Here is a 27,178-nt window from a genome sequence, read left to right as displayed (position 1 = left end):
TGTGGTTCCCAACTTTGTAGAGAGAATGCAAGCCAATCTCCCTGTTAAAAGGTCTTGCCACAGAGAGCAACAGGCTTACAACGGCACAAAAACTTAATCATAGCACTTCACTCACAATTTGAAATACAGATGGCAGCACTGTAAAATCAGACACCACACTAGATGTGCACACACTTTGTTCCTGACTCTGCCACGAAGCTTGGCTGGAAGAGATCTCAGCAACAGGATAAGTCCAGAGGCAGAGTCCTGGCAATCATTCATGAAGTGATATAGCAAGTTATAAAATGTAATTACAGTGGAACCTCACTACAACAACACCCAATGTAACAATAAATCCCTTTACAATGATACTCAGTATAACGATAAATCCCTCTTCAACAATACTCAATATAGTGATAAATCTCTCTACAATGATTTTTTTCCAAATCTTGTTTAGAACTGCCTATAACAGAGGTCTTCAACATTTTTCTCGTCGCGAGCACTGCCTGTACCCATCATCAAAGGAAGAGCATACTTACGGCAAGTTTAGCATATGAATGCAGGAAATCAGGATGATTTCAATCCTTGAGTGTAATTTGTACAAGATGTTTAATTGAAATGTTGATCAAGTGCTCTGGAGCACGAAATAGCACAGGAGCATAGAGCACTCTGGGTGATCTGGAAGCACTGTGGTGCTTGCAAGCAACAGGTTGAAGATGCTTGGCCTATAGTCTAACGTTTAACTCCACTCAATACAACGAACCCTTTACTACAGTGAACCCCTCGATAAAAATATTATCTAGGACATAGGCATACACAGAATTTTCTCGAGGGGGTTTTATGTTTTTTCCTACAAAATAACACTGTAATCTCGGCTTGGGGTTTTACAACTCCAATTTCTCCCTACGTTTGCCAATGATCTAGGAGATTATGAAACTCCTACACAACGATAATTTTCTACTGAAAATCACTTTCAATATATTTTTTAATTCTTCACCAGGTTTTGTTCATTTCAAGAATGATTAATTGCATCAGTATTCTGCACTATTTACCCTCCAATAGTGTTAATGTAGTTGCCACGAAGCTACTCTCTGTGCAGTACACAAAAGTATTGTGAAGGACACTACAGGGAATGAAACAACTTACTGAATTTTATTCACCAATTACAATTTTTTTTGCTGCAAATAAATATTTATAAATGCATTTTATGGTAGTACTAACAACGCCAATTCAGATGAGGTTCCAACAACAGCATAAATTTGCCAGTGCCTGATGATAATGCCTACCTCTTAATATAACACAATAATCCCTCTACAACGATAATTTTTCTTGGTCCGCAGAATATTGTTGTACCAATATTTCATTGTATTAAAATCAGTAATTAGTAAATAAAGCGTTGGCATAGGCTTTCATAACTGGCATCTGATGGGAAACCAGAACTTACCTGGTTGTTTAGTTATGATCTTCAATTTATTCCTAACATTTCATCTGCAGATGTTCTGGGCATATTCAAAGCCAAAAGTTACGAGTTTTATAATGCCTATTTGAAGGTTTGAAGTTTTAAAAAAATTATCCTATGTTACTACTGAATGCCAACAAGGTTTCTTATCATTTCTGGCTTCACTGTTGTAGTTCTCGGTGACCAACTGGATCCTAGATGCTCATTCGAGATTGATTGTCAGTCAATCACAGCTAGCAGAGCAGAAGAAATTCATAAGGAGGACACCTCTGCATTTAGCAACAACTTTCAGCTCTGGAGATGCCCACCACAGCTGCAGGTGAAACGTTAGAAATAAATTGAAAACCATAGCCAAACAGCCTGTTATGGGTTCTTATTTTGTAGGTAAACAAAGGTTCACCAAAACTGATAGAACTGATACCTGTGAGAAAAGTAATGTTTAGATGACAACTCATCAAAGTTTCACTGTTACATATTTAAAGTAAAGGCTGAACATATTTTGTAAGAGTTTTGATAGTCTGGGTGGCAACGAGAGAAGAGAATTCTCCCTTGTTGATGTCTAGAATAAAGTAATATCTCTGTCTTTCAAGTGCTTGTTTTATTATAAACAGATATAAAACACATTCATTGTAAAGCATATTCCCTGTGCTTCAAAATGATAATTACATTGAGAAATAATTTATTTGATTAAAAAAATATTATAGTACATATATCAGTAATATTTAGCATGCCTCTGTTATGGGTTACCTGGATCAAATTGAACTTTTCTCACTTGACCAGGAATATAATCAAGACCCTCGATAGCTGTTTGACCCACAGCGCTGACACTCACATATGATGAACCACTGGTGTTTCCAGAACGATGTATAACTATTTCCAGTACTCCATAGTCTTCACATACTGAATACTCTGGTGATGGAAAATATACAGTGGCCCACTGAAAGTCAATTCTGTAATTCAAATTGGATTCAGGATCCTTATTAACAGAACCAGGTCAAATAAAAAAAAAAACATATCTTTTATAGGTAAACTACAAAAACCATGTGTGTGTGAGTGTCCATTTCCCATAAATTAATCTCAGGCTTTGCTGAAACAATAAGCAGGGATGGAAAACAATATTTTAACAACAACTGCCCATTTTTGAAGGATTCATTTGAACAACCAAGATTAGAAGAATGGTTTATTGGTTCCTTATAAAAAAAATTCAATCCATCCCTGGATTGAGACAGGATCATATCACAGATCGGATGGATCTATGGATCTAAACTTGGATAGTAGAGGTTTCCAAATTTGCTACTAAAGAGGTTTTAGCAATTTACTTATCATCCTAGATGCCTGGATTTATTGTTCACAACTGTATCTGTAATTTCATTTATGTTTTAACATAAAAAAAGGAATAACAAACACAATAAATAGAAAAGGCCACACAACATATAATATGCTACTGGTTTCACTAATTTTAAAAAGTAACATTTCGTTAATTAGGAATATTTATTTTGTAAGCATTTTTAATTTGAAAATAGACCCTCCGTAGTTAACATAGCTGATTGTGTTAATTTTGGTTCATGGCTAACCCCCCATTAAAGAAATTAAAATACAGGTGATGCTCATTATAACGACCATATATTTATTGCCAGTATTCCATTATAAAAACTGGTATAAGTCCAAACTTTTTACCCATTCATCCCATGTTTTTTTTCATAAAATATAACGACCTACAAAGAACATTCAACCAAAAACAACATTCAAACTTAGCTCTGTCCTGCCTCCTTTTTTGCAAAGAAATGTGCAAAATCAGGGCTTTCCATTCGGAAAAATTGTGTCTGACCAATGATCCTTGATACTGGAAAATTGGCCACATAAATTTGTGCATGTAATTATTATTACAATTATTATAATTATTACAATTTTATTATTTTTTACCCAATGTATATTCACTATATTATGACAAAATGAATAACACAATTTTTTCATTCCATCCTAAGTAACCATTCAAGTATTATGGGGCCGTTCAAGTATCCTAACCTAACCACACATTGGAAAAAGGAAAAAAAAACAGAATAAAAAAACAAATGAAAGGAAAGTAGTAGAATAGATAAGCAGATACGAGACTCTCTAAGTAGATTTCTCTTTTCACCCTCACCCTATCTGTTCTCCTTTGCTCTTAGGGATCATTGAAGTATTATGTCAGCATAGACAGGGTGGGACAGGTTTGGGTTTGCTGACTTTTGATAACAAGAGGGAAAGGGGAAATTTAAATGATGCTAACATAATCAACCACACCCTTTACAAAATATGAAATATTCTTAGTGTCATCTTTAATGGGGAGGCCAAAAATGAAAAAAACCTTTCCCTAGTTTATCAGTACCTGAACTAACATTCCCCCCATTGATAAGCCCTCTTTTGACCTCCTTCTCTAATAGACCTCTACAGACTGCCCCCATCCCACGTTCTGCCTCACATATAGGGAATGGCTAATAACTGTTTTGTGCCCACCCAGAGCATCACATGCATTGTTCTTGAGTGATTTGCCAGACTCCTGTGCATAAGCAGATACATGCTCTTCAAACGGGGTGGCATGTGGTTCACCAAGGGTATGGTGATCTGGGAATCAGCATAGGTGGCAGGGCAAAAGTAGACAACGATACAATTTTTTCAGGAATGGAGGATCGTCACCCTTCCCCCTCTCCTCACATCTGCACCATCTATGCTCTTGTATGATGTAGATAAGAAAACAAGTTGCAATGATTTGGGGACAAGCACAGAAACTTTTATTCATGAAAACCATTTTCTTGTATGATGGAAAGCTACGATCGCAACTGGTTTGTGCATAGGTGGGATATTAAAAAATAAGCAAACATTTAGGGTATATATTTACAATTCCCTCAAAACACTTGATCACATGTAGTGTGGGGCCCACCTCTCACTTGGAAAAAAATTGGTAACCATTGACTAGTCAAGACCAGATTCCATCAATCACATCGATAGCTAAATAAAAAGGAATAACCTCAAATTACTTGAATGGTTGTTTTCAAGCAACCACTTTTTGACATTACCTGATTAACATCGCTAGATTTTAGAGGAAACCATGATTAAGAAGAGGAGAGCTGAGCTCAATTCTCGGTACTTTGCACCAACTAGCAACGACAATACCACCACTTTAATTAATGCTTAACTTTAACCAGTAATCAATAAATTTAAAACACAAGCTAAAAATATAATGTGCTCAGTCTATAATCATGTGAAAAATAATCCCTGTGCATACATAGCAAAGTCCACTACAGCAATGTCAGACTCCCTGCGTACATTCTTGAAGGGCAATACAATGGCTACCCCTCTAAAGGCAGGATCAGTCTTTAGAGGGGGTACCAAAGGCTTAGGTGGGTCGCAATAAATTTCTTGAAAAAAGAATTTTCAAGTTATTAGCTCTCAAATAGCACTAAAATGAACAGAAATTGTTTATAATGACATATTTAAGGTGGAAAGGCATTTTCTTCCAACATTTTAATTATTTAAAATATTTTATTTATTTCATTTTAATATAATTTTGATCGTCATGAGGTAACCTATGCTCCCCTCCCCCAAGTGTGTCTCTGATCCCAATATGTGGTGGGGGGGGGGGGGGGGGCAGAGCAGACAAAATTTTGTTGGGGAGGGAGTCAGAGTTTTGCTAACAAAGGGGGGAGGATCAAAAATGGCCAAAAATCTGCTGACGTAATACTTGAATGGCCCATAATATGAATTCTCTAACAAGATAATTTTTTTTCAAACTTTCGATACAATGTACAACATTCGACCCAATATGTCAAAATTTCTGCAGATGAAATGAGGTCGTTATAATGAGGGTTGACAGCATTTATTTTCTGTGAGATTACATAAGATTATAAGAAGGGGGAAAGATACACATGGACACAAAAGCAATGAAATTCAAATTGCTCACCTGTACTCCTTTTCATACGTTATCTGCCCCACAGTCACACGAAATGTGAAATAATCTCTTGTTTCTGCACCTTGTTTTAGGATTATCACGATACGGTTGTTGTTTATATCATCTTGAGTGAATGTCCTAATTACCTTTTCCTTCAACAAGCTGAAAATATATCCATGTTGAAGATAACTTACAACATGAAACTTCACTTCAGCGGGGTGAACGCCAGGATAAAATACTTGAAGGTTCTCATTGTTCAATGTAAATCCAAGATGACCATTCCATACAGTGTGAACAAAGTGTGGGGAAATTATGCGAACAAACAGACTCCTCAGCTGCTGAATGGGCTTGATCTCAATCTCAAAGCTTGAAAAATAAGAGTAAATTTGGCATAAAGACAAACATTCAGTAAAATAAAATCATAAGATATTTTTAATTCAACTACACAACAAAAATATTCAAAAAGCACAGTAGTAAGCAATTCAGAAACTGTATTCTTTAAATTCGGAGGAAGATTAGAAATAACATCTATACCTGAAAACTTTTTGAACTTTATTCTTGCTTTAAACAATTGATACATTGTATAAAGCATGCAAGAGTTATTTGTGTCAGATATGGGAAGAAAACTTCAGAAAAGAAAGATTAATGATAAAAAAATATATTAAGCAGGGGAAAAAAATACCAAGTCAAAACCTCATCATAACAAACTTCAAGGGACTGAGTTTTACCTGCAAAAAAACTCTTTAAACAGCATTAATGAGATACAGTAAAACCTCGATAAGCTGTCACATCACGTTATCGAAAAATTATGACGGCTTAAGCGGAGTGACAACTTAAGCGAAGTGTTATCAGTTTTAATGTTAGTATTGTAAAAAATCGCATAAATTTAAAGTAATATAACATTTATTAACATATGAATTAAAATTTTAATATTAAGAAAATTTATAGATTGCAGAAGAAAAAAAAAATTGAAATTTTTACCTTTTTAGAGCTTTTATTACTTAACTTATTGTGTTAAAATGTATTGGTACACTTTGATTTATACTAGTAGTTTTTAATTTAGACTTATCAGAGCAACTGTTAGAATAGTTAGCTTTTCTTCACAACAGAACTACTGCACATCAACTTTACATAAGATGGAATTTAATTTTAGTGTTTTAATTCTTTATCAGTATTTCATGAAACACCTAAAAGGTAATCTTGGTGAAATTTATCAAGGTAATCTTTCATATGCGAAGAAACACACATTAGAAGACCAACTTTGGAAAAAAAAGTGTCTGGTTTTTCAACACAAGGATAGTTTGTTTAAATTTGGAGCCACAAATTAGTGAGGGCCCATGCAGAAATTAGGTCTTACTCAAACAGTCCTTAATGTTTCAAAAACTTTAGTCGGCAAATAAACTTCTCTAGCGTAACTTTCGTTACTTGAACTGTTCCGTTTTGGTACATAAGGGTTTCATGGTGACTTTTAAGCATATGGCAATGCTGTTTACAAGCTATTTTTTTAAGGAAGCCATAGAAATGATCTGTTCCTCTCTTTCAAACTTTTTCATGGTGACGAGTTAACCGAAATTAGCGACGAGAAAACGAGGGTTTAGTAACATAGTTGTCTATGAAAGCTCGAAGGGCATGAAGAAAAACGACAACTTAACCGGAGTGACAACTTGTTAGGGTGAGGACTTAACGAGGTTTTACTGTATTTCGCTTCCTCAAAGTTCTTTATTTCAGCATTGACAACCTCACATACTTTGTAAGTTTATTTCTTAATGGAACAATTTTTCCTATACCCCTTAGTTTGATAAATATTGGGTTGTTTGCACCTGCTGTAATCAGAAGAAAACTTATTTCATTGAAAAAGATATGGCATTTTGAAGACAATTAGTGGTTTCTGCTGTGCTGCTTAAAGGGTTAATGAACAGTTTAATATATAACATCCTTAAAAAAAAGAAATTTTTTTATTTATAATAAAGCATAAGTGGTAAATTTATATTTTTTATTGTACGTAAAAAAAAGTCACCAGCATTGGCACCTGAAAAAAAAAGGGAAAACGTCAAACTTCTGCAAATGCAACATGCACTATGTATTGTTACAGAATAATTTTTTTTTAATCCTATTCCATTTCCATAAACTGCAGTAGCCCCATGTTACACAGCTGTGCATTTGTGTGGGTATTGTCATCCATTCCCACATCATGAGGATCCAGGTTCGAACCCTAGAGAGGATGCAACAGTGGTCGGCTGAAGCTGGTTTTCTGTGGTTTCTAACTTTGAGGCACAAATTTAAGCCAATCTTCCGTTATAAAAGCTCTTCACTCACAATTTGAAATGTAGATGGCAGCACTAAAACCCACACTGGATTAGGGTTACCAGATTCGAAAACTGAAAAATAGGATGCGTGTGCACCCTTGGTGATGTAATTTATCCCAAATTTCACAATAGGTGACCCCACTATTCCGACAAAAAAAATAATGGACACAACAATAATTTTTCCCAACTCTAAAACAAAACTACTAAAAAAAGCAGAAACAGAAAAATTCAGGGAATTTTGGCGGGTATTGGTGAATGAGTGTGGGATAAAAACACTCATATCAATGAAGAATTATATGTTTCAAAGTGGAAAAAAAATTTCTCCAGAAAAAAAAAAAGAAATCTGGAAGCCTGAAAATGGCAAATTTTCCGAAACGTAGGAGGACGCTTGAAGTGACATCAAAAAGGATGGTTGGTAACCCTACACAAGATACACACTCAGACTCATTTTTCATTTCATTTCATTCCGTGCACCGCCCAGGCTCTATCGACCATTGTCAATTTTAGCCATTGCCCGGATGAGGGGCTGGGCGATGTCGGGTGCTTTATTATGCATATAAAATATAAAATACATGAACATTGAATATAAAAACACATTATTTAAAAAAAAAAATGTATATACAGATTTAAATATTTCTATTATACAATTTATTCCGATGAGCTGTTCTGATGTCCTTTCCAGCTTTATTGAGCCCGAGCCCCCTGTTCCTCTCTGTGGCCAAGCGCCAGGTCCTGGACCCATGTCTTCCCTCGTTGGCTTGTTGGCTAGTGTGAGCCCTTCGTGTCACATTGGTCCAACCAGGTGCCAGGTCCTTCAGCATGAGGGGAGGGGGTTGTTCGATTATTCAAAAGCTCCTCAGCTTTTGGTTGGGTGCTTCACAGTTTAAACACTGATCATTGGGACTTTGTTTCTTGATTACTCTTTCACTGGATCATTCTATTTGAAGTCAGAGTCAGAGTCTTCCCATATTTCGACCGCTTCTTCTCTCTCCGATTGCTCTCCCTCTGTATCGTATTCTTCGTCTTCTAATTCTTCTATTTCCTGGGAGAGTACCCTATCGACGCTGTCTTCGGCTTCTGCCCTTGCTCTCAGTCTTTCGCTCCTCCTCAGTTGTTGCGTTTCATGTGGAGTCTGGATGGTCTTGTGGGGTTTGCCGTCAAGTAAATACCCGACAGATGGCAGCATGGATACTGGGAGAAGGAAGGAGAAAGTCTTTCTGTGAGGACACGATATATCTGTCGACACCACTAATCTACGAACGGTGAGTTGTTCGTCTTCAACCGTTGAGTTCGCCATGTGCCGTCGCATTTCTCTTTCTGTGTAATTAATATATAAATATGTTTTAATAAATAATAATATTCGTTCCCGTGCCGCTCACGCCTCAGTGGTGACCCTAGGACTCGAAACACGTACCATCGACATCAATGGAAATGGCATTGAGGCCAGGACTTGTGGACAATTTGTGAAGCCAATTCACGCGGGAACTCACATCGTGCGTCACCTTCGTCCAAGGATTTACGCCGGCAGCTTGGATATTTACGACAATCGCATGCCGTGCATACTTTCGCTTCTGAAGATCACTCAGCGATAATCACGTAAGTCCCAATTTCGTCCTTTTCGGGAGAGCCGTCAGAACCATGTATATAGGAACTATAAATTTCCGTTTTATATAAAGTCGAGGTCCTCGCATATATCATTTTATTACGAAATTGTGTATATTGTATCGTACTTTCGCTATCAACAATATGAATGTCACTAACGCCGAGGGTGCCGCTGCTCAAATCGATCGTATAGGCCTAAAAATGCCACTTTTTTGGCGCCAGAACATCGCTTTATGGTTTTCCCAAGTCGAGGCGTCGTTTCTTTTATCGGGTATCACGAGAGACGAAACTAAATATGCCGCGCTCATCGCCTCAATCGACGCAGATACTTTATCTCACGTTTCTGATTTCGTTTTCCAACCTCCGGAAACAAATAAATACGAGGCATTGAAACGAAGATTAATCGCAGAATTTGCTGATTCGGAAGCCACACGAATACGTAAACTTTTGGGGGACCTACAGTTGGGCGACAACAAACCGTCATTTCTGCTCCGTCAAATGCGAGAGTTATCAAGGGGCAAAATTGACGACGACTTTTTGAAGAACTTATGGCTCCAGCGGTTGCCTACGACCATTCAATCTATTCTTTCCGCCTCCACCGAGGAGTTGACGCAGCTTGCCACGCTGGCAGATAAAATCCACGAAGTTGCTGTTGATCCAAGAGTGACGTATTCTCTCGCGACCGATAACGAATCTTCAAATGCTGTTGCCGTGATTTCGCCTCTCATAGCGGACTTACAAAAACAAGTTTCCAAATTGACAGAGCAGGTTAATCATCTAAGATTTCGACGTTCACGATCGACCTCTCGTGACCGACGTTCATTTTCTAGGGGCTCCAATACGTCGCAACAGCCACGTCAAAATTTCGCATCGGAACTGAACGACGGACACTGTTATTATCATGCCCGTTTCGGAAATTTAGCTCGCAAATGCAGAGATCCTTGCACTTTCTCGAAGTCGGGAAACGAGTAGCAGCTGCCACTCAGCAGCCAGTGGGTGGTAGCTTACCGCTTTCCATAAGTCACAGGCTACACGTTTACGACAAGACCACAAATCGTCGATATTTGATCGATACCGGCAGTGACGTATCATGCGTTCCGGTAGGTCGCAACTCGCAAAATCACAATCCCGATCCACTCGAGCTGTATGCCGCAAATCAATCCAGGATCAAAACTTATGGTACCGAACTCATTAACTTAGACCTTGGGCTCAGGAGGTGCTTCAAGTGGAACTTTATCGTCGCGCAAGTAGCCGTTCCCATAATTGGTGCTGATTTTCTTCGACATTTCGGCCTCTTGGTCGATCTCAAAAAGAAACGTCTGGTTGACTCTATCACCAAACTCAGCATCTCCGGCATATCTCAAGCTTGTTCCCAGTGTACTGTTCGTGTGATTGACGACTCCTCTCGCTACCATTCCATTTTGAAGGAGTTTCCAGAGTTAACTAATCCATCTGAAACTTTTCGCTCTGTGAAACACAACACCGTTCATTATATTCAGACCACTGGCCCACCCATACACAGCCGGCCCCGAAGGTTGAATCCGCAGGTGCTTGATACAGTTAAAAAAGAATTCGAGTACATGGTAGAACAGGGCATTTGCAGGGCTTCCAAAAGCTCTTGGGCCTCCCCATTACACATTGTGCCGAAAGCCAATGGTGCAATTCGTCCTGTCGGAGATTATCGACGGCTGAATGCGCAAACCGTTCCTGACCGTTATCCGATACCTCATCTCCAGGACTTTTCACATGCTCTTCATGGTATGAACATCTTTTCAAAATTAGACATCTTACGAGCATATCACGCTATTCCAGTCAACGAACCGGACATTCACAAAACCGCTATTATCACACCTTTTGGACTGTTCGAGTTTCCGTTCCTGAATTTCGGTCTGTGCAACGCTGCCCAGGGGGTCTATTACGCTCACGTCGTTATACAACGAGCTCGTTAGTGACGTCACATCCTTAACGCAAATTCTCAACGAGCCTCATAACGCAAATCTCAGCGACCATCGCCAAAAACTTGATTTTTCTCAGCAACCCGCGGTATGTCGTTATCTATTTTACGAAAAACTCCCTGGTCCGAGAGTTGCGTTAGCTCCGAAAGGGATGGACCAATCGGATAATTTTTTCCGCTGCTGATAATAATCATCACTATCAACGAGTGCTGCAGCACGTGCGTTATTATTATTATATTATTATTATTTTATTTACTCGTGCGCGTTGGTTGTCCCTAATTTTCTAAGCTACATTTTTTTTAATTCATCCGGATTCCTTTTATCTTCATCAAATATTTGAGAAAAAGGTAGGCTATGCACGCACATGATACTGGCGCGGGGAAATTTTCTAAATTATTACGTTTAAAAAATGATTTTCTATTGAAGTTCAATGATGTTATGAATTTCCAAAACGACTATCAAAAATATCATATCTTGCCATGTTTTTAACACATTTATCTACCGTCTTGATATTAAGTCAAAATCAAGAACAAGTAACCTTTTATTTACATCATTAATTAGAAAATTGGTTTTCTTGTTTCACACATGAAAATGAAGTGCCACCAAATTTACACTGTTGTTGGAATCTTTTTTTATACTCCGATCAGAAAATGCACTCAAGGATTAGAAAAAATTTATTTGTTGATTAATAAAATTTACTTTGATTTTTTATAGTGTGTGTGTAATGGTGTTTACTGCATTACACTTCTGTGTACTGCACAGAAAGTAGCAATACTTAATTGATATCACAAAATATCAATGTTATTAAACGAATTAAGAAGGGGAAAATCTGGAGACGTTTAAATATATATTGACGTCGATTTTGAACGAGATGTAAAAAAAATATTGAGCGTATTTCAAAATGTCTTGAAAACATCGCGATAGAGAGATTTACCAGTTAAATAATATTCTTATATTGAGATGAGTTTAAGATTAGAATAAAGGCATTTCCATGCAAGATTTAAAAAAAAAACCGTTTTGTAGAGTGATTTATCTTTGTACCGAGTATAATAATTTATAACGATTTACCACTATGAATAATTTTTTCCAATCAGTATGTGTACAGATAACATTTTAAACGATAATGCTGTCTCTGAATCATGTTACTAAATTAAGGAACGTAATTCAGAGAATTATTATTCATTATAATGAACAACTTGATAAATTAATAATGAATGAATAATTTCCAATTCTAACTAATTTGTCTCCGTTGCTCTCACCTTCATCGAAAAATGTACGCGCGAGCGGCCATGTTTATTTCCGTAACGCGAACATAACGAGTGGTCGCCGGTTCTCGTTAGTTAACGTTTTACGTAGCGATGTCGATAACGAAAATCGCTAGTAACGATGTGAGAAAAATCAACCTTTAGCGATGATGACGTAAATCTATCCCACAATGCACCGCAAACCCCAAACACGTTTGAAACGCGGGCATAACGACATCAGCGTAATAGACCCCCTGTCCTTTCAACGTTTCATCAATGAAATTCTCCGTGACGTTCCGAACTGTTTCGCTTACCTAGATGACATACTCGTTTTTTCAGCCGATGAAGATTCTCATGTATCCCATCTCCGACAAATTTTTCGACAGCTAGACCAATATGGTATAAAGCTCAACGTATCCAAGTGTGAATTCGGAGTGTCGGAACTTTCGTTTCTTGGCCATAAGGTTTCTGCAGCCGGCATTGGACCTCTACCCGAAAAAGTACAAGTTATCCTAGACTACCCGTTGCCGAAGACCATCAAAGATCTGAGACAATTTCTAGGACTTTTAAATTTTTATCGAAGGTTCTTTCCACACGCTGCACACAAGCAAGCCAGATTAACTGCTTTTCTCAAAGGCTCTAATAAAAACGAAAAAAAAGATATACCTTGGACAGGAGAAGATCGACAGGCGTTCACAGAAACCAAGCAGCAGTTAGCTCAGGCGACACTACTCGTGCACCCTAATCCAAACGCTCAGATAGCCTTGTGTGTTGATGCATCGGATTACGCTATTGGGGGTGCACTTCACCAGATCAACAACAATAAACTCGAGCCACTCGGTTTTTTCTCGAGAAAACTGAGTGAGACAGAACAAAAGTACAGCGCCTATGACCGAGAATTGCTTGCTGCGTTCGCTGTTACCAAACATTTCCAGTTCATGCTCGAAGGAAGGCAATTTTGCATACTCACAGACCATAGGCCATTAACGTTTGCCTTCAATCAAAAACCGGAAAAAACTTCTCCTCGACAGACACGACAGCTTTCGTTCATTTCACAATTTACGACTGACATTCGTTACGTAAAAGGTTGTGACAATCAGGTTGCTGATGCTCTCTCCCGAATAAATGCGATCGAACTTTCCAGCCAAATCGATTACGAAGCAATTGCTCAAGCACAGACGACCGATCCAGAGTTGCCCGAGTTGCAGACGAATTCCTCATTGCAGCTTCAGAAGCTTCTCCTACCTGGAACTTCAGCCGAAGTCTTATGCGACATTTCTGACGGAAGAGTCAGACCGTATATACCAAAGGACTTTCGACTACAAGTCTTCAAGGTAACTCATGGACTCTCGCATCCAGGAGTGAAAGCAACGCAACGACTCATCACTGAGCGCTTCGTCTGGCCGTCGGTCAAGAAAGACTGTAAAACATGGGTGACATCGTGCATACCATGTCAACGGACGAAAGTGCAACGTCACACGGTCAGCGACTCAGGAACATTCTTGCTACCGAACGCAAGATTCGACCACGTACACATCGATATCATCGGACCACTTCCACCAAGCCAAGGCAACCGATACGCAATAACGATGATTGACAGATTCACACGCTGGCCAGAAGTAGTGCCTGTTGCAGATATCTCGGCGGAAACCGTTGCAAGATCTTTTGTGTCAACTTGGGTTTCCCGATTCGGCGTACCTAGTAGAATCACCACCGACAGAAGTCGACAGTTCGAGGCACAGTTATTCCAAGAACTGGCGCAGCTGCTAGGAATACAAAAACTTCGAACGACATCATTTCATCCTCAAGGCAACGGCCTAGTCGAAAACTTCCATCGGCCACTAAAGGCAGCTCTAAAGTGCCAACTCACCGACCGATGGGTAGATGTCTTACCAATTGTTCTCCTTGGCCTCCGCTCAACCTATCGACCCGAACTCAAGGCCACATGTGCAGAACTGCTCTATGGTGCCACACTGAGGTTACCCGCGGAGTTCTTGGTTCCGAGTACCGAGCAGCCCACGGATCCACTAACATTCGCAGCACAACTAGCGAACACCATGCATAATATTGCGCCCGTTCCTACTGCTAACCACAATAAACTGAAGGTCTTCATTCATCCAGCACTTCAGACATCGACTCACGTGTTTGTGCGCAGAGATGCCGTGAAGCCTCCGCTCCAGTGCACTTATGATGGCCCGTTTCAAGTCATGCAGCGGACGCCCAAATACTTCGTGTTACGGATTAAAGATAAGCATGAAACTGTGTCCATAAACCGACTAAAGCCAGCATTTTTGCTGCAGGAAGATGTGCTACCACAAAACTTTCAGCCAGTGAAAACGACCACAGAACCTACCACTCGTAGTGGGAGAAAAGTCCGATTCCCTGATCGCTATAAATCGTGACTGAAGTCACTGGTGGGGGAGTACTGTGGGGTTTGCCGTCAAGTAAATACCCGACAGATGGCAGCATGGATACTGGGAGAAGGAAGGAGAAAGTCTTTCTGTGAGGACACGATATATCTGTCGACACCACTAATCTACGAACGGTGAGTTGTTCGTCTTCAACCGTTGAGTTCGCCATGTGCCGTCGCATTTCTCTTTCTGTGTAATTAATATATAAATATGTTTTAATAAATAATAATATTCGTTCCCGTGCCGCTCACGCCTTAGTCTCATCCCTCTTTGTGTGGAGATGTTCCTGGTTGGCCTCTAGGAATTTAACCAGGTCCTTGATGGTTTCCATTGCTTTTCCATCTCTCTCCATCCTTTTGAACCATTCATGCTCCAACTGAGGGAGCGGCTTAACCAGGTGGAAATCTGAGGTCTTTTCGCACTCTGTTGCGTAATGCAATGGGCTTCCGACTAATATTTCAGCAAGATGAATTCATCAGTTATTTTGTTTGTGATAAACAGATCTTTTTATCTCTCTTAATATAATGAGAAATTGTTGCATAAAGAAAATCTAATATGATTATTATCTAAGAAATCTATTTTTTTTCCAACCAATCTTTGTAAATAATATTTCCTTAGTGAATAATGAATTTTCCCTAATATTTTCCTCTGGTCACTGTGGGCATCGTGCTGGACTCTCATCATGAGGATTCAGGTTCAAACCCTGATGTTGGTACAGTGATGGTCGGCTGAAGTTAGTTTTCTGAAATTTTTAGAGATGCAAATGCAAGCTGACCTCCCATTTGAAAACGTCTCTCCACAGAGAGCAGACAATGACATGAAAATTCAAAGATCTACCATCTTCAATTTAAAATATGAAAGGAAGATGGCAGCATGAGCAAAAACCTGAAACAAACACAACTTTCACAACATGAATAGATATGAAGCCACATACACTCGAAATACATTTTCCAGCATGTACCGATTCATTAGAATATTCCGCAGAGAAGTGTGTACAATGCACAGAGTTATGTACAAATCTTTTTAAATATCTTTGTAAAAAATTTAAAATATCATTTGATCATTTTTGTTGCATCATGGTTATCTTCTGCACACGAGGGCTAATTAGACCAGGACCTACAATTTATTGCCAATTCCGAACGGCAGGCTTGTTTTTATACTCATCGAGAGGTTGGTGTGCTAACTCCTCGATGGGGGACTCCCTGCGGTAGCAATTTTTTGCTGCGATCAAGTCCCCGTTTTTTGTTGTACCCCTGTGTCAGGAAAGTTTTCAGACAAGGACAAACCGGGTATCGAATTCGCAACAACTCTAAACATCCTTTGGTACTTTGGGAGAGTATTTTATCGACCAGGTTACCACGCCCTTTAAAATATCAAAACAGAACACCTTCATGTGTCATCTAAATCAATTTCTATTAATTTAAAAAGCTTTTTGAATGTCAGTAATGAAAAATTCCCTGGAAGAAATTTGTTGTGCCCCCTCTAAAGGTCAATCTTGCATATGCCTGTGACAAAGTGCATGTAAGGTTATGTAGTAGTAGTCGTTTTCTCCTACACTTTTTAGCACAAAACATGTGAGAGGCGCATTTGTTCTAGAAATATGCATAAAATGCTGTGTTTGCTTAATTTTGTCATAGATAAATAGTAACTAAATTTCACTACATTTTACATTACTGAGCATAGGATAGTATGTAATACATATTGTTCTCTTGGTCCTAACACTTAGACAGTTCAACTGTATGAATGTATACTACTACTTAACTGACACATGCACTTCATACACATTCTGAGGTCCATGTATGGTATATATAAACACATACTACGCACAGCATATCATATACTACCACATATCGTATACTTACGTGCTAGTTTCTGAAAGCAACACATTATCAGTGAAGTGATGATCCCTGCTATTAGTAACAACAAAGTGAAACTTGTCTTCTTCAGCTTGTTTGGTGAGGTTCACCCTGTATGATATTAGATTCTTGTTAATGTCATCCTGTGTAAAAACTTTTCTAGGGTCACTACCATTGTACAATAATTTTCCATGCTGAGGCTGCTGAACCACCAGATAAAATATCTCATTAGGAAAACTAACATTATCTGTGGAGAACAAGTGTTTTGATGTGATGATAGTGGAATTTAAATCAGACTCTTTGATTATAAGTGGCATGAGAGCTTCAATTATTAGAACTGGGACAACAGAATCAGCTACATCTATGAACATTGCCAGGTTCTTTTTTGCCATACCATTTGTGACTATCATCTCTATGATGTCCTGTTCTTCAGATAAGCCAGAGTGCTTGTACCCAATTTCCTTGTTCAAGATATTAGACAGCGAGAAGTTGCCAAAAAGTTCGTACTCTTGAGACAGGAAGCCAAACTTACCCCATTTTGGAGGGTTAACTATATGAAATATCATTTCCTGGTCGAGTGAACTATTGTCACGAACATGGAAAACATCAGCATCAATCACGATAGTTCCACCAGCTTCAACAGTGAGGTTATCAATGGCCAGATCAATAGTAGGTCTGTCTGCATCTGCTATTTGTATTCTGAAAGTTGTTTCTGCAATTACGTGGACACCATCAGTGACAGAAAAAATGAATGAGTCTTCACGGCAGGATGAAGCATTATTTTTGTACCTACATTTTGAAAAAATATACACCAATTAGTTTCCTTAACATTAAGTTTCATTTCATTGGAAATTACATATATGAGTGTTGCACAATGATCTCCTGGATCAGAATGTATTTGTGCATGAATAATAAGTACCATTATCTATACATTCACTAAAACGTTGCTGTAATGGTAATTGATGAGACAATATAAATATTTCTGCAATAATATTTACTTAAATCCTGAACAGAATCACCTTTAATCAAACATTAAACTCCTCTTTATGCAAAAATATCTTTTACTATGAAAAATTTCTCCATGACAATGTTTTAGCTACAATTTTGAAACCGTTACAATATAGTTTTTGGTGTATTTTTTTTTTATTCACAGAATATTGTTTTATTGGAATTTCATTGCATATCAACACATAAGTTGCAATTTATGTACACAATTAACAGTACAGAAAATTTGTTAAAGATGATTACAGTGAATAGAATTTTTTCATTACCTCACTAGGTTTGAGTTGATATCAGCCTGAGAAAAATTGTATATACCAATTATGTCCCATTCGCTATCTTCATTGTTACTACCATTAACTTTGCGCTGCATCTCACCACACAATGGCCCTGAAGATATGCTAAATATCAGACTATCTGGTGGTGTATCAGCATCTTTCACTAAAATGTGTGCACTAGATAATACCACACTGCCTTCAGCTTCAAGGTCAGTAATCAAAATGTTTTTAATTATCATTGGATGCTCATCATTAACAGGTATGATAGAAACGTAACACATTTTTGAAATATTATGAGCCCCATCACTCAAAAATAATTCAAAAGTGTCTTCAAACTGTTCACTGCCATCATGTTTGTAAGCAACATTCTTGAAGTTGATAACTTCTATTGCTTTGAAAGGAGTCTCCAATATTGGCCCTTCTGACGTAGCTTGTATATTGTGGACAAGATAGCCATGGAATGGTTTCGACTTCACACTTATGATCAATATGTCACCAGGGAAATCTCTGTCCTCAACAGAAAATCCATCATTACCAAGAGCATAGTATCCACCTTCTTTCACAGTTATATTTGGTAAAATAAAGGTAGGTTTTTCGTCGTTCCGCAACATTATAGTAACGATCACAATAGTGCTAGAAGAATTGTGTTTGCCATCAGTTGCAACGACTTCAAAATTATCCATTTCTGGCTCGATTCCTCTAAAACAAAAGATATTTTTGATGAGAACACATGTATCCCTCAAGTAATACGGCAAACATAATTGAACAAAAGAAAAATTCAACATTCACCAAGTGAAAAATACAATCTACACTATCAAATGAACAATATATTCAGCAATCATCTGCTTGAGGAAAAAATTGTAAGTAAATCTGGTAAATTTTATTTGGCTGAAATAAAGCCCAAATGTGAACAAATTAATTTCTGCCTATGGAAAATGGAGTCAGTTCATGATGAGCAACATGCTGCCTTGGAAAATCTTGCATTTGTTTATGGAAATCCACTATAGAAACATACAAAATATTTTATGCCAATCAATATCATTTCAGTGATTCCCTTTGAGAAAAAAAATTTATTTCATTTTCAAAGCCATTTGGTCAAGTGTTCCTGTTAGAAAAATGAACAACATCAAGATAAAAACAGTCACACCCATTGTTCGATTATAGAGTAAGAGTGAATGGCGAATGCAGTGCCATGAGAAAGATAGTAGCATTTTTGGCCTATTCATTGTTACTCAGCAATTTTCTCTAATAATGACAGCAGTTATGTTTATAATGATTCATTTGCTGTGCTAGTAATAATACCTGAATTACCAGGGTCAGAAAATTAAATACATTGTTTCACTAAAAGGTTTTTGAATCACTGAATTGCTGCTTATTGTGGTAAAATATCTTTACCATATGCTTCTCTCTGCAGTGGATTTCTACAAACAAAAATTTGAAGGCTACTTAATGAACAGACTCCATTTTCCACAGGAGAAAAAGTGTGCATTAATGTTTTATTCTAACCCAATAAATTGCCTGATTTGCTTAATTTTTTTCCTGGGCAAAATGATATCGAAAAGCAGTTAGAAAAGTTTTACTTCACTGCTGTATATAGTGTCTACACTATTTTTTTTGTTCTCATTCTGTTTTTACTAGCCTATGTTTTCACTGATACTCCTACCTAGGTCAGTAATTCATTCCAATAGTAATGACATAAGTTAAGGTAAATTTCTCACTGATGGTAATGTGAAAATAATGAGGCAACTAAGTTTCATCAAATTCTAGTGGCTTTATTTACAATTATTAGTTAACATTAATTAAAATTTTATATTTAACAATTATAATTTATACAAAATCTTGGGGAATGCCTCATAAAATTTTTTATACTATTCGTCTCTTCAATGCAACTTTCGCAGGAAGCATTTCTCGGCTAAGAGAATGACTTTGAAAACCTCCAAGGTTTACTCTCAAAGTGTGTTTTAATTGTAAAAATTTTTTTGTGTGTATCAACAGTTTCAACATAAATGTGGGGGAAAAGTATCATATGTCGAGGGAACATAAATATCAGGCTATTACTATATGAAGTAAAAGTCTGTTGCAATGCTGAGAGCTTAAAATCACATGTGGCTCACACATTGTGAAGTGGAGCCTTTAGGCCAAGGTCTTTGGCACTCCTTTATAGTAATTTCATAGTGTAAAAATAAAAAAGATTGATCTCAAACAGGAGCCTTATCAGCTCTCTTCCCTCAATAAGGAACCCATGCTTGTGATAAAAGAAAAAAATTTAAAAATTACTTATATAACAGGATTCTTATTATAAACCATACTTGTTACATCAAAGTTTACTCAATATTTTTTACTAGTTCACGATATAAATACATTTTTAAGCCACAAAGTCTATTTCCCATTCCCTTGATAATAAGAATAATTCTTTTTATTTTTATAAGATTAAAAATAAAACAAGATCAGATATTATCGGTGAAAGTTTGAGGACGTTTCAAAAAATTTTGAACTCACTTGTGGTTGGACTGAATATATAGAACAAATCCATTCTTGATATCTTGAAGAGAGAAATATGAAACTTCTCGCTGTCTGCTTGGAGCCTCATAACCTGGTCTTGGTCTGATACTATCAAGATGGCCGTATATTGGAGGTTTTGTTACATGTAGAAAGAGATCTATAGGTTCGGTATCAAGGTCATGTACTGAAAGATTGTCTTCAGTTATAGCAATTTTTTTGCCTTCTTCAACAACAACGGATCTTTTGAAGGATACTTTAGGAGGTTGGTTATTGAAAGGAAGTATCTTTATGCCGATCTTGTGACTTGGATGTGATGCCAATCGGGGAAATGCTTTATCTGTTACGATGAATGTCATTAAATCTTCTTTCATTGTGGATCCTATCTCACCACCATTATGAACATACATGACCTGCAATATATCAAATAGATTGTTGAATGGATCACAAAAGTTCAGCTGAACTTGTGGAAACACTTTCATTTCACATAATTCAATGGGCCACTCAGACCAGTGTTTTTCACTCTTTTCAATATTTTGTTATTTAAATGTAAAAATTACAATTACTGGGAATTTTCCTGAACCTGACATTATTCAATTGAATTAAATATCAAATTTGCTCCTCCAGAGAAAGCCTGGCTATGCATAATGTTAGCTGTGGGAAAACAAAACCTTGATTCTTATCTATTTCTATATTAATTAGAAAAAACATACTTTTAGAAAAGACCTATTTTATGGCTGACTTGAATAACTGCTATACCTCTTGCACAACTTTGAATTTGCATCAGTTTCAAGCAAATAACTTGTACAACATGAGATTATTGCCTTTCTCCAAAAATAGTCTTACTTTTCAATTTGGAACACGTCCACAAATGTTGATTGCATCTGTAGTGTAGTGGCCTGGCACATTTACCTCGGGCATTTTGCCTGTTGTAAGGAAAACCCTTTTATAAATGTTAAAAATTATAAATGTTAGTCCTTTTATGTTAAAAGGAAAACCCTTTTATGAATTACGGAGAGTGACACAATCTTCATATATACTAGACATAACAAGGTCTACCGGGAAAACATACAATAAAATATTATGTTCCTTTATTAGATTAGATATACAGTCAGATCCGCTTATAACAAACATGAATATTACAAATTTCAAATATAAATACAAGGCCACAACAGGTAAAATGCCCATTGAGGTGCTAAGAAAAAGATGCCCATAACAAATAAGGGTATGTCATTGGGTATGCATTTCTATATATGCAATTATAAAAATTTAAAACTATCTACACATGAATTTTCAGAATTTTCATGAATTTTTATTTTAATAAATTCAATTTTTTAAAATAATTTCTTGATGACTTTTTCTCCTATTGCTTTCAGTGTTTTCTTTGGAAGGGATCTGACCAAGGGTTCTAAGGGTTTAGTGCTTTACGGACAGTTTGTACCAGTAATGTACTAGTCTAATAGTATAATCACTGTTCTAGTAGGATGAAGTCCATGGACCCCTTTAAAAAATAATATTCTGTATATAGCAATGTAAAAACAATGAGTTAATAAGAGATAACATACTTTTGGGCTGTTATGCTGTGTTTGAGGTTTTTATCAACAGACGTTCTGTCCACTATTGTAGTGGACATCGTCAGTGCAGGTAATGGTAAGTAAGGAGACGAAACAACCTTCTTGGAAGACTGTGATATGCAGGAGATTTAGCTGAAGGACCCATGGAATCTCTATCGTCATTGTAACAAGGAACAAGTGACATATCGATGACATCAATATTTGACGGCCTTGTGATGATGTTGTTTCATGTCTTTGCTTGCTGTCACCTGTAAAGATGATGTCCACCACAGTAGTGCATGAAACATCTGCTGATAAAAAGCCTCGAACACAATACGACAGTCCGAAAAGTACAGATTCTCTTATAAACTCCTGCCATGAAAGCCTATCTGTTATATTCAATGAGATGAATGTTTTCCTCATCCGAGCTCCCAGACTTCAGGAAACCAAGGTCGGTGGTGATAAGTGGTTCTTAACCAAGGGTCCCCAAGGACCCTTAGTTAAGAACCACTGCTTCAACTAAATAAATGACTTTTTTTGGCTCCCTCAACATGTGAATAGTTCATTTTTTCAATAACAGGAATTGCAAGTAACTGGACAAGAGAAAGATCAAGGGAGGGTGGGGGTTCCTAAATTATAAATTTAAATGCCACCTGGCAGTCTAGTGGTTAGGGAGCTAGCTTTTGACTGTGCAGGTCTGAGTTCGAATCCCGGGTCGGGCATGGATGTCTGCTAACACTAACAGAATCTCTGGACAGATTGTAACAATCTCTTGGGAATACGTGCTGATCACGTTATTAAAAAAAAAATTAAAAGGATGCAAAGCAAGAAAAATTGTATGTAAAAACCCAAACTTTGTAAAAGAACTATGAAGTTTCATGAGATAGAGGGGGGTACCCCTTCCAACTAAAGTTCTAGTTATGGGGCATCAGGATTTCAGAGATGCTTTGGTGGGACATGGCCTGAAAAAGGTCGGAAATCACTGTTCTAGTAGGATGTTTTTGAGTACTCCAAAATCTTCTTTAACTTCACTTTATTTTACCTTTCTCTGTTATAAATCTTATTTTGTTTGCTGAAAATCTTATAATCAAGGAAAGACAGGGTTATATTCCCAAGAAACTAACCTCCAGAGCACCTTTAGTGCATGTTTTCCAATCTTTAGATAGACTCAGACGTTGGTTGTAGTGATGTTATAAGCAAGTTAACTTTTGTGTATTTCAAGCACAAAAATGCTATCTGTTACTTCAAAAATTGAAGATATACATTCGTTTGATGTCAAAAACGGAAAAAAAATTATGTATTAAAGCAATTTGGAATTTCCCGAACTTTGCTATCCATTCTCTTCTATTTGAAGAGCACAGAGGAATTGAACAAAAAGGTTTCGAATGGTGAACTGAAAATTTACAAGGAGAGACTCATAGGAAGAACTTTTCAACATGGTTCAAACAAGGAAACAAAAAAAAAAGTTCTCGTAACAAGGGTCTTGGTAAAAAAAACCATTACATTTTCACGTTTACTTAATTCTTTTACATTTTTTGTGATCCTCAAGCATTCCTAAGAAATCTCTAATTGTCCAGGGAATTTGTTAGCGGTAATAGACATCCATGCCTGAACCGGGATTTGAATCTAGATCTTGACGAACACAAGGCTGTCAAGCGATTAGCCTGCCAACCACTTGACTGCCAGGTGGCTCAGGTATTTAATTTGTAAGATTTGTAAGGTTTTAATTAAAATTCTGACCTTCTTTGAATAATTTAATCTCTATTTTAAGAACACTCAGATTATTGAAAAATGTGCATCCTGCATTTAAATTATGTTTCATTTTGCTCAAAATAGATATTTTTTTATCCGATACAGATGTGACAAAGTTTCCGTACCTCGAACATTTTTTGCTGTTTTTTCAAATTTTTCATGTGAGTGGGTGTTACCGATCCAAACATCAAATGTTTGGGCCTTTGAAATTTATTCTAACAGGATTTAACAGCAACACTAAACTAAATTTAAGTGTTGGTGAACAAATGCTCAAGAAAACAATAATCAATAATTTAATCATATAAAACACCGAAAGATATAGTGTAATAATAAAAGAAGTTATAAAATTTAAGAATGTGAACTACATGTTTTCATTTTCTGCAAAAATCAATTTTCTATGCAAAAAAGGGTCAACCAACAATGAACGAATCAGGTTCATTGCATTATTCACAATAAATTTAGAACTAAAAACATCAAACTTTGGATGCCTATATAGAGCAGTTTTTCAATTATCCATTTGCATGAGGATATTTTGATCAAACACACAGAGAACAAAGGACTGTCTGTGATATGTCATAGTCACTCACTTCATGGTTATTCTATATATTTTTTGTTCTGAAACGCACACTGCGCACTCCTTAACAACCTCTTATGGAACACCCGGGACTGCAAACCCACTTTTAAAAACCACTGTTCTGGAATACATATTTATATGCATGGATAGATGTATAAAGAGAAATAAATAGGTAAAATTACTTACTTCTCCACTAGTTAGTTCACTTTGCATGAATTTGGTAACTTTCTTGCTACCCATTACCACAGCACCAAATCGAGGAGGTTTCGTGAGAATGAAGAACAGTGATCCATTATTGGTGTCTGCATCAATGGCTGCTAAAACCTGGAAAAATAAAAAGTTCCAAGTCCAAAAGGAAGAAAAAGAAACATTGAGAATGGAAGGTGGTCAATTATAGATCTGCCACATTCATTTTCCCTGAGTGCACAGCCAATTTTAATAGCTTCCCATATCCCTTATCTCCCCCTTCCCATATCTATATATACACTATCTACCAATAAGTATTTGGACACCTATGCAAATGATGATATCTGCGGTCCTGAGATACGTCACGCCCTCTGCCGGTATATATCGTGTAGGAAACAACATTGGCATTAGTCGCATGCAAGATGCCGCGCAGTTCAGAGCTCTCTGATTTCGAGAACGGTATAATTATCAGGTATCACAAAAATGACCGATCCTTAAGGAACATATCTAGTGAGCTGAAGTACCCAAAATCGACAGTGGCCTATGTGATTAAGAAGTGGAAGGTGAGCTGTGATTGTCGGAATTTGCCCCGAGTAGGCAGAACAACGAAACTGGGAGATAGAGACCGACGGGTGCTGTCCAGAGAAATTCGGAAGAACCGCACCCAACCGATGGCCCTCATCCACGAGGAGTTTCAACAGGCATCTGGGAGTATTGTTTCAATGAATACCATCTGTAAGGAAGCACATCTGATTGGTTTTCATAGTCGTGCTGCTGCCCATAAGCCTTTGATCACAAAGTCCAACCACGTTGCTCGGTTAATGTGGTGCAAAGCACATCGAAATTGGACAGTAGATCAGTGGAATCGGGTTCTTTGGAGCGACGAATCAAGGTTCACCCTCTACCGTTCGGATGGCAGGGTCTGGGTCTGGCGTCTGCCCGGAGAACGTCTCCTGCCAGAATGCATTGTGCCAACAGTCAAGTTCGGCGGAGGTGGAATTATGGTCTGGGGGGTGTTTCTCCTGGTATGGACTGGGACCCTTGGTCCCCATTCATGGTAAGCTCAACGCCGATGCCTACTGCACTATTTTGGATGACAATATGCTTCCTACGTTGTGGCAGTTTTACGGGGTGGACCCCTGTTACTTCATGGACGACAATGCCAGCTGTCATACTGCGAGGTTAACCAAGGCTTGGTATGGTGCCAATGGGGTTCATCGAATGGACTGGCCTGCCCAGAGCCCAGACCTGAACCCTATCGAGAACCTCTGGGACGAGTTGGATCGCCGAATTAAGGGGTGCCCTACCCGTCCAAAATCGGTAAAGGAACTGACATGTCTTCTCCAAGCCGAGTGGAAGAAAATACCACTAGCCGTCACACAAGGATTTGTGGAAAGTATGCCCCGGAGGGTTCACGCTGTAATTGCCTCTCGTGGAGGCTCTACCAACTATTGATTTTGAATAAAGTTAGTTTTTCTTTTCTATCACAGGTGTCCAAATACTTATTGGTAGATAGTGTATAAAATTGATTGTCTGTGTGTCTTCTATACAAATCTACAATTTTAGATTGATCGTCACCAAATTTTACATATATACCAAATGCGACCCAACTTGAATGATAGACTACTTTAAAATTTCGTCAGAGCAGGGCAAGTGCCCCAAATGGGCGAAAAACTGACGGGCAACAATGGTTTTTGGGCCTTAACAATCACTTTCCGAACGTTTACATTGGTTACCGTGGTTCCCTAGCAATGCGTTTCAGACGTATTTATGCCTTTACAATGGCTTGTCACTTTTTCAACGCTGTCAATATATGTATAATATTTATGCCTTTATAATGGTTTGCCACATTTTCAATTCTTCAATTCTCCCAGTAATGAGGTTTTATGAATGACGTCATAATCATTATCAGCATCGCTTTGAGGGTCAGGAAAAGGGTGATCCTCATAGAAATCAAAGTTGAAATTGCCAATTTTGCTGTAGAAATGTGGAAATTTGGTGAGGTTTTCTGTCAGATCAATAATTTTAAAAATTTTGTTGAATTCTCGATTTTTGAAATACTGAGTTTGCTTAGAGATATACAATGAAGCCCAGAAAATTAAATATGAAGTAATTAGCCACACCTACTTTTGAGTTGTGTGTGAATATCCATGCAATAACAGATTTCAACCTTTTAACCTTCTTAAGCATGAAAATTAACGTCTCTGTATTGTCTTTTGATATTCAACTGCATAAATTCATGTGGGTTAGGATATTTTAAAATTAATCATGGGTCCGTAAAAAGTACATTGAAAAAATTCCACAGCTTTAATTAAGCAATTTTGAAAGCTGAAACAGGCAGATGGATAACTTGAAGTTCAAAAAAATATTCATTTCTACGTTTCTTTAAATCTAGATTTGTTTATTTCATGAGTTGCACAGGAAGTCGTCATATTGGTTAACTTAGACACAGTTTGCATGTCCCTCCAAGAAAGACGGAGATATCATGTGATCCAAAAAGCCTCATTGAAGAAAACCCGGGCAGCACCGGGTGTTATAGCTAGTTGATAAATAAAGCATTTGATACATATAAATATTGTAACTTAATTTTCGAAATC

The 27,178-nt window shown here is 37.5% G+C and overlaps 1 protein-coding gene across 2 annotated transcripts in view; it reads right to left on the bottom strand.

Moving 5' to 3' along the window:
* LOC149070090 (FRAS1-related extracellular matrix protein 1-like) overlaps positions 1–27,178 on the bottom strand; it is a 59,289-nt gene that overhangs the window by 12,396 nt on the left and 19,715 nt on the right. For both annotated transcript variants that reach the window (XM_089250099.1, XM_089250100.1), the window contains exons 8-13: positions 24,582–24,719; positions 20,517–20,929; positions 18,012–18,716; positions 16,747–17,529; positions 5,379–5,732; positions 2,186–2,388 (exon numbers count right to left, since the gene is read on the bottom strand). In XM_089250099.1, coding sequence (XP_089106225.1) covers positions 2,186–2,388; positions 5,379–5,732; positions 16,747–17,529; positions 18,012–18,716; positions 20,517–20,929; positions 24,582–24,719 — 2,596 coding nt within the window. The remainder of the gene's footprint in view (positions 1–2,185; positions 2,389–5,378; positions 5,733–16,746; positions 17,530–18,011; positions 18,717–20,516; positions 20,930–24,581; positions 24,720–27,178) is intronic.

This window comes from Pholcus phalangioides, unplaced genomic scaffold, assembly GCF_987345545.1.
Source record: "Pholcus phalangioides strain wild (caught in Gottingen) unplaced genomic scaffold, Ppha-v1.0 ptg000022l_1, whole genome shotgun sequence".
Classification (NCBI taxonomy): domain Eukaryota; kingdom Metazoa; phylum Arthropoda; class Arachnida; order Araneae; family Pholcidae; genus Pholcus; species Pholcus phalangioides.
This window is presented reverse-complemented; position numbering and strand designations above follow the sequence as displayed.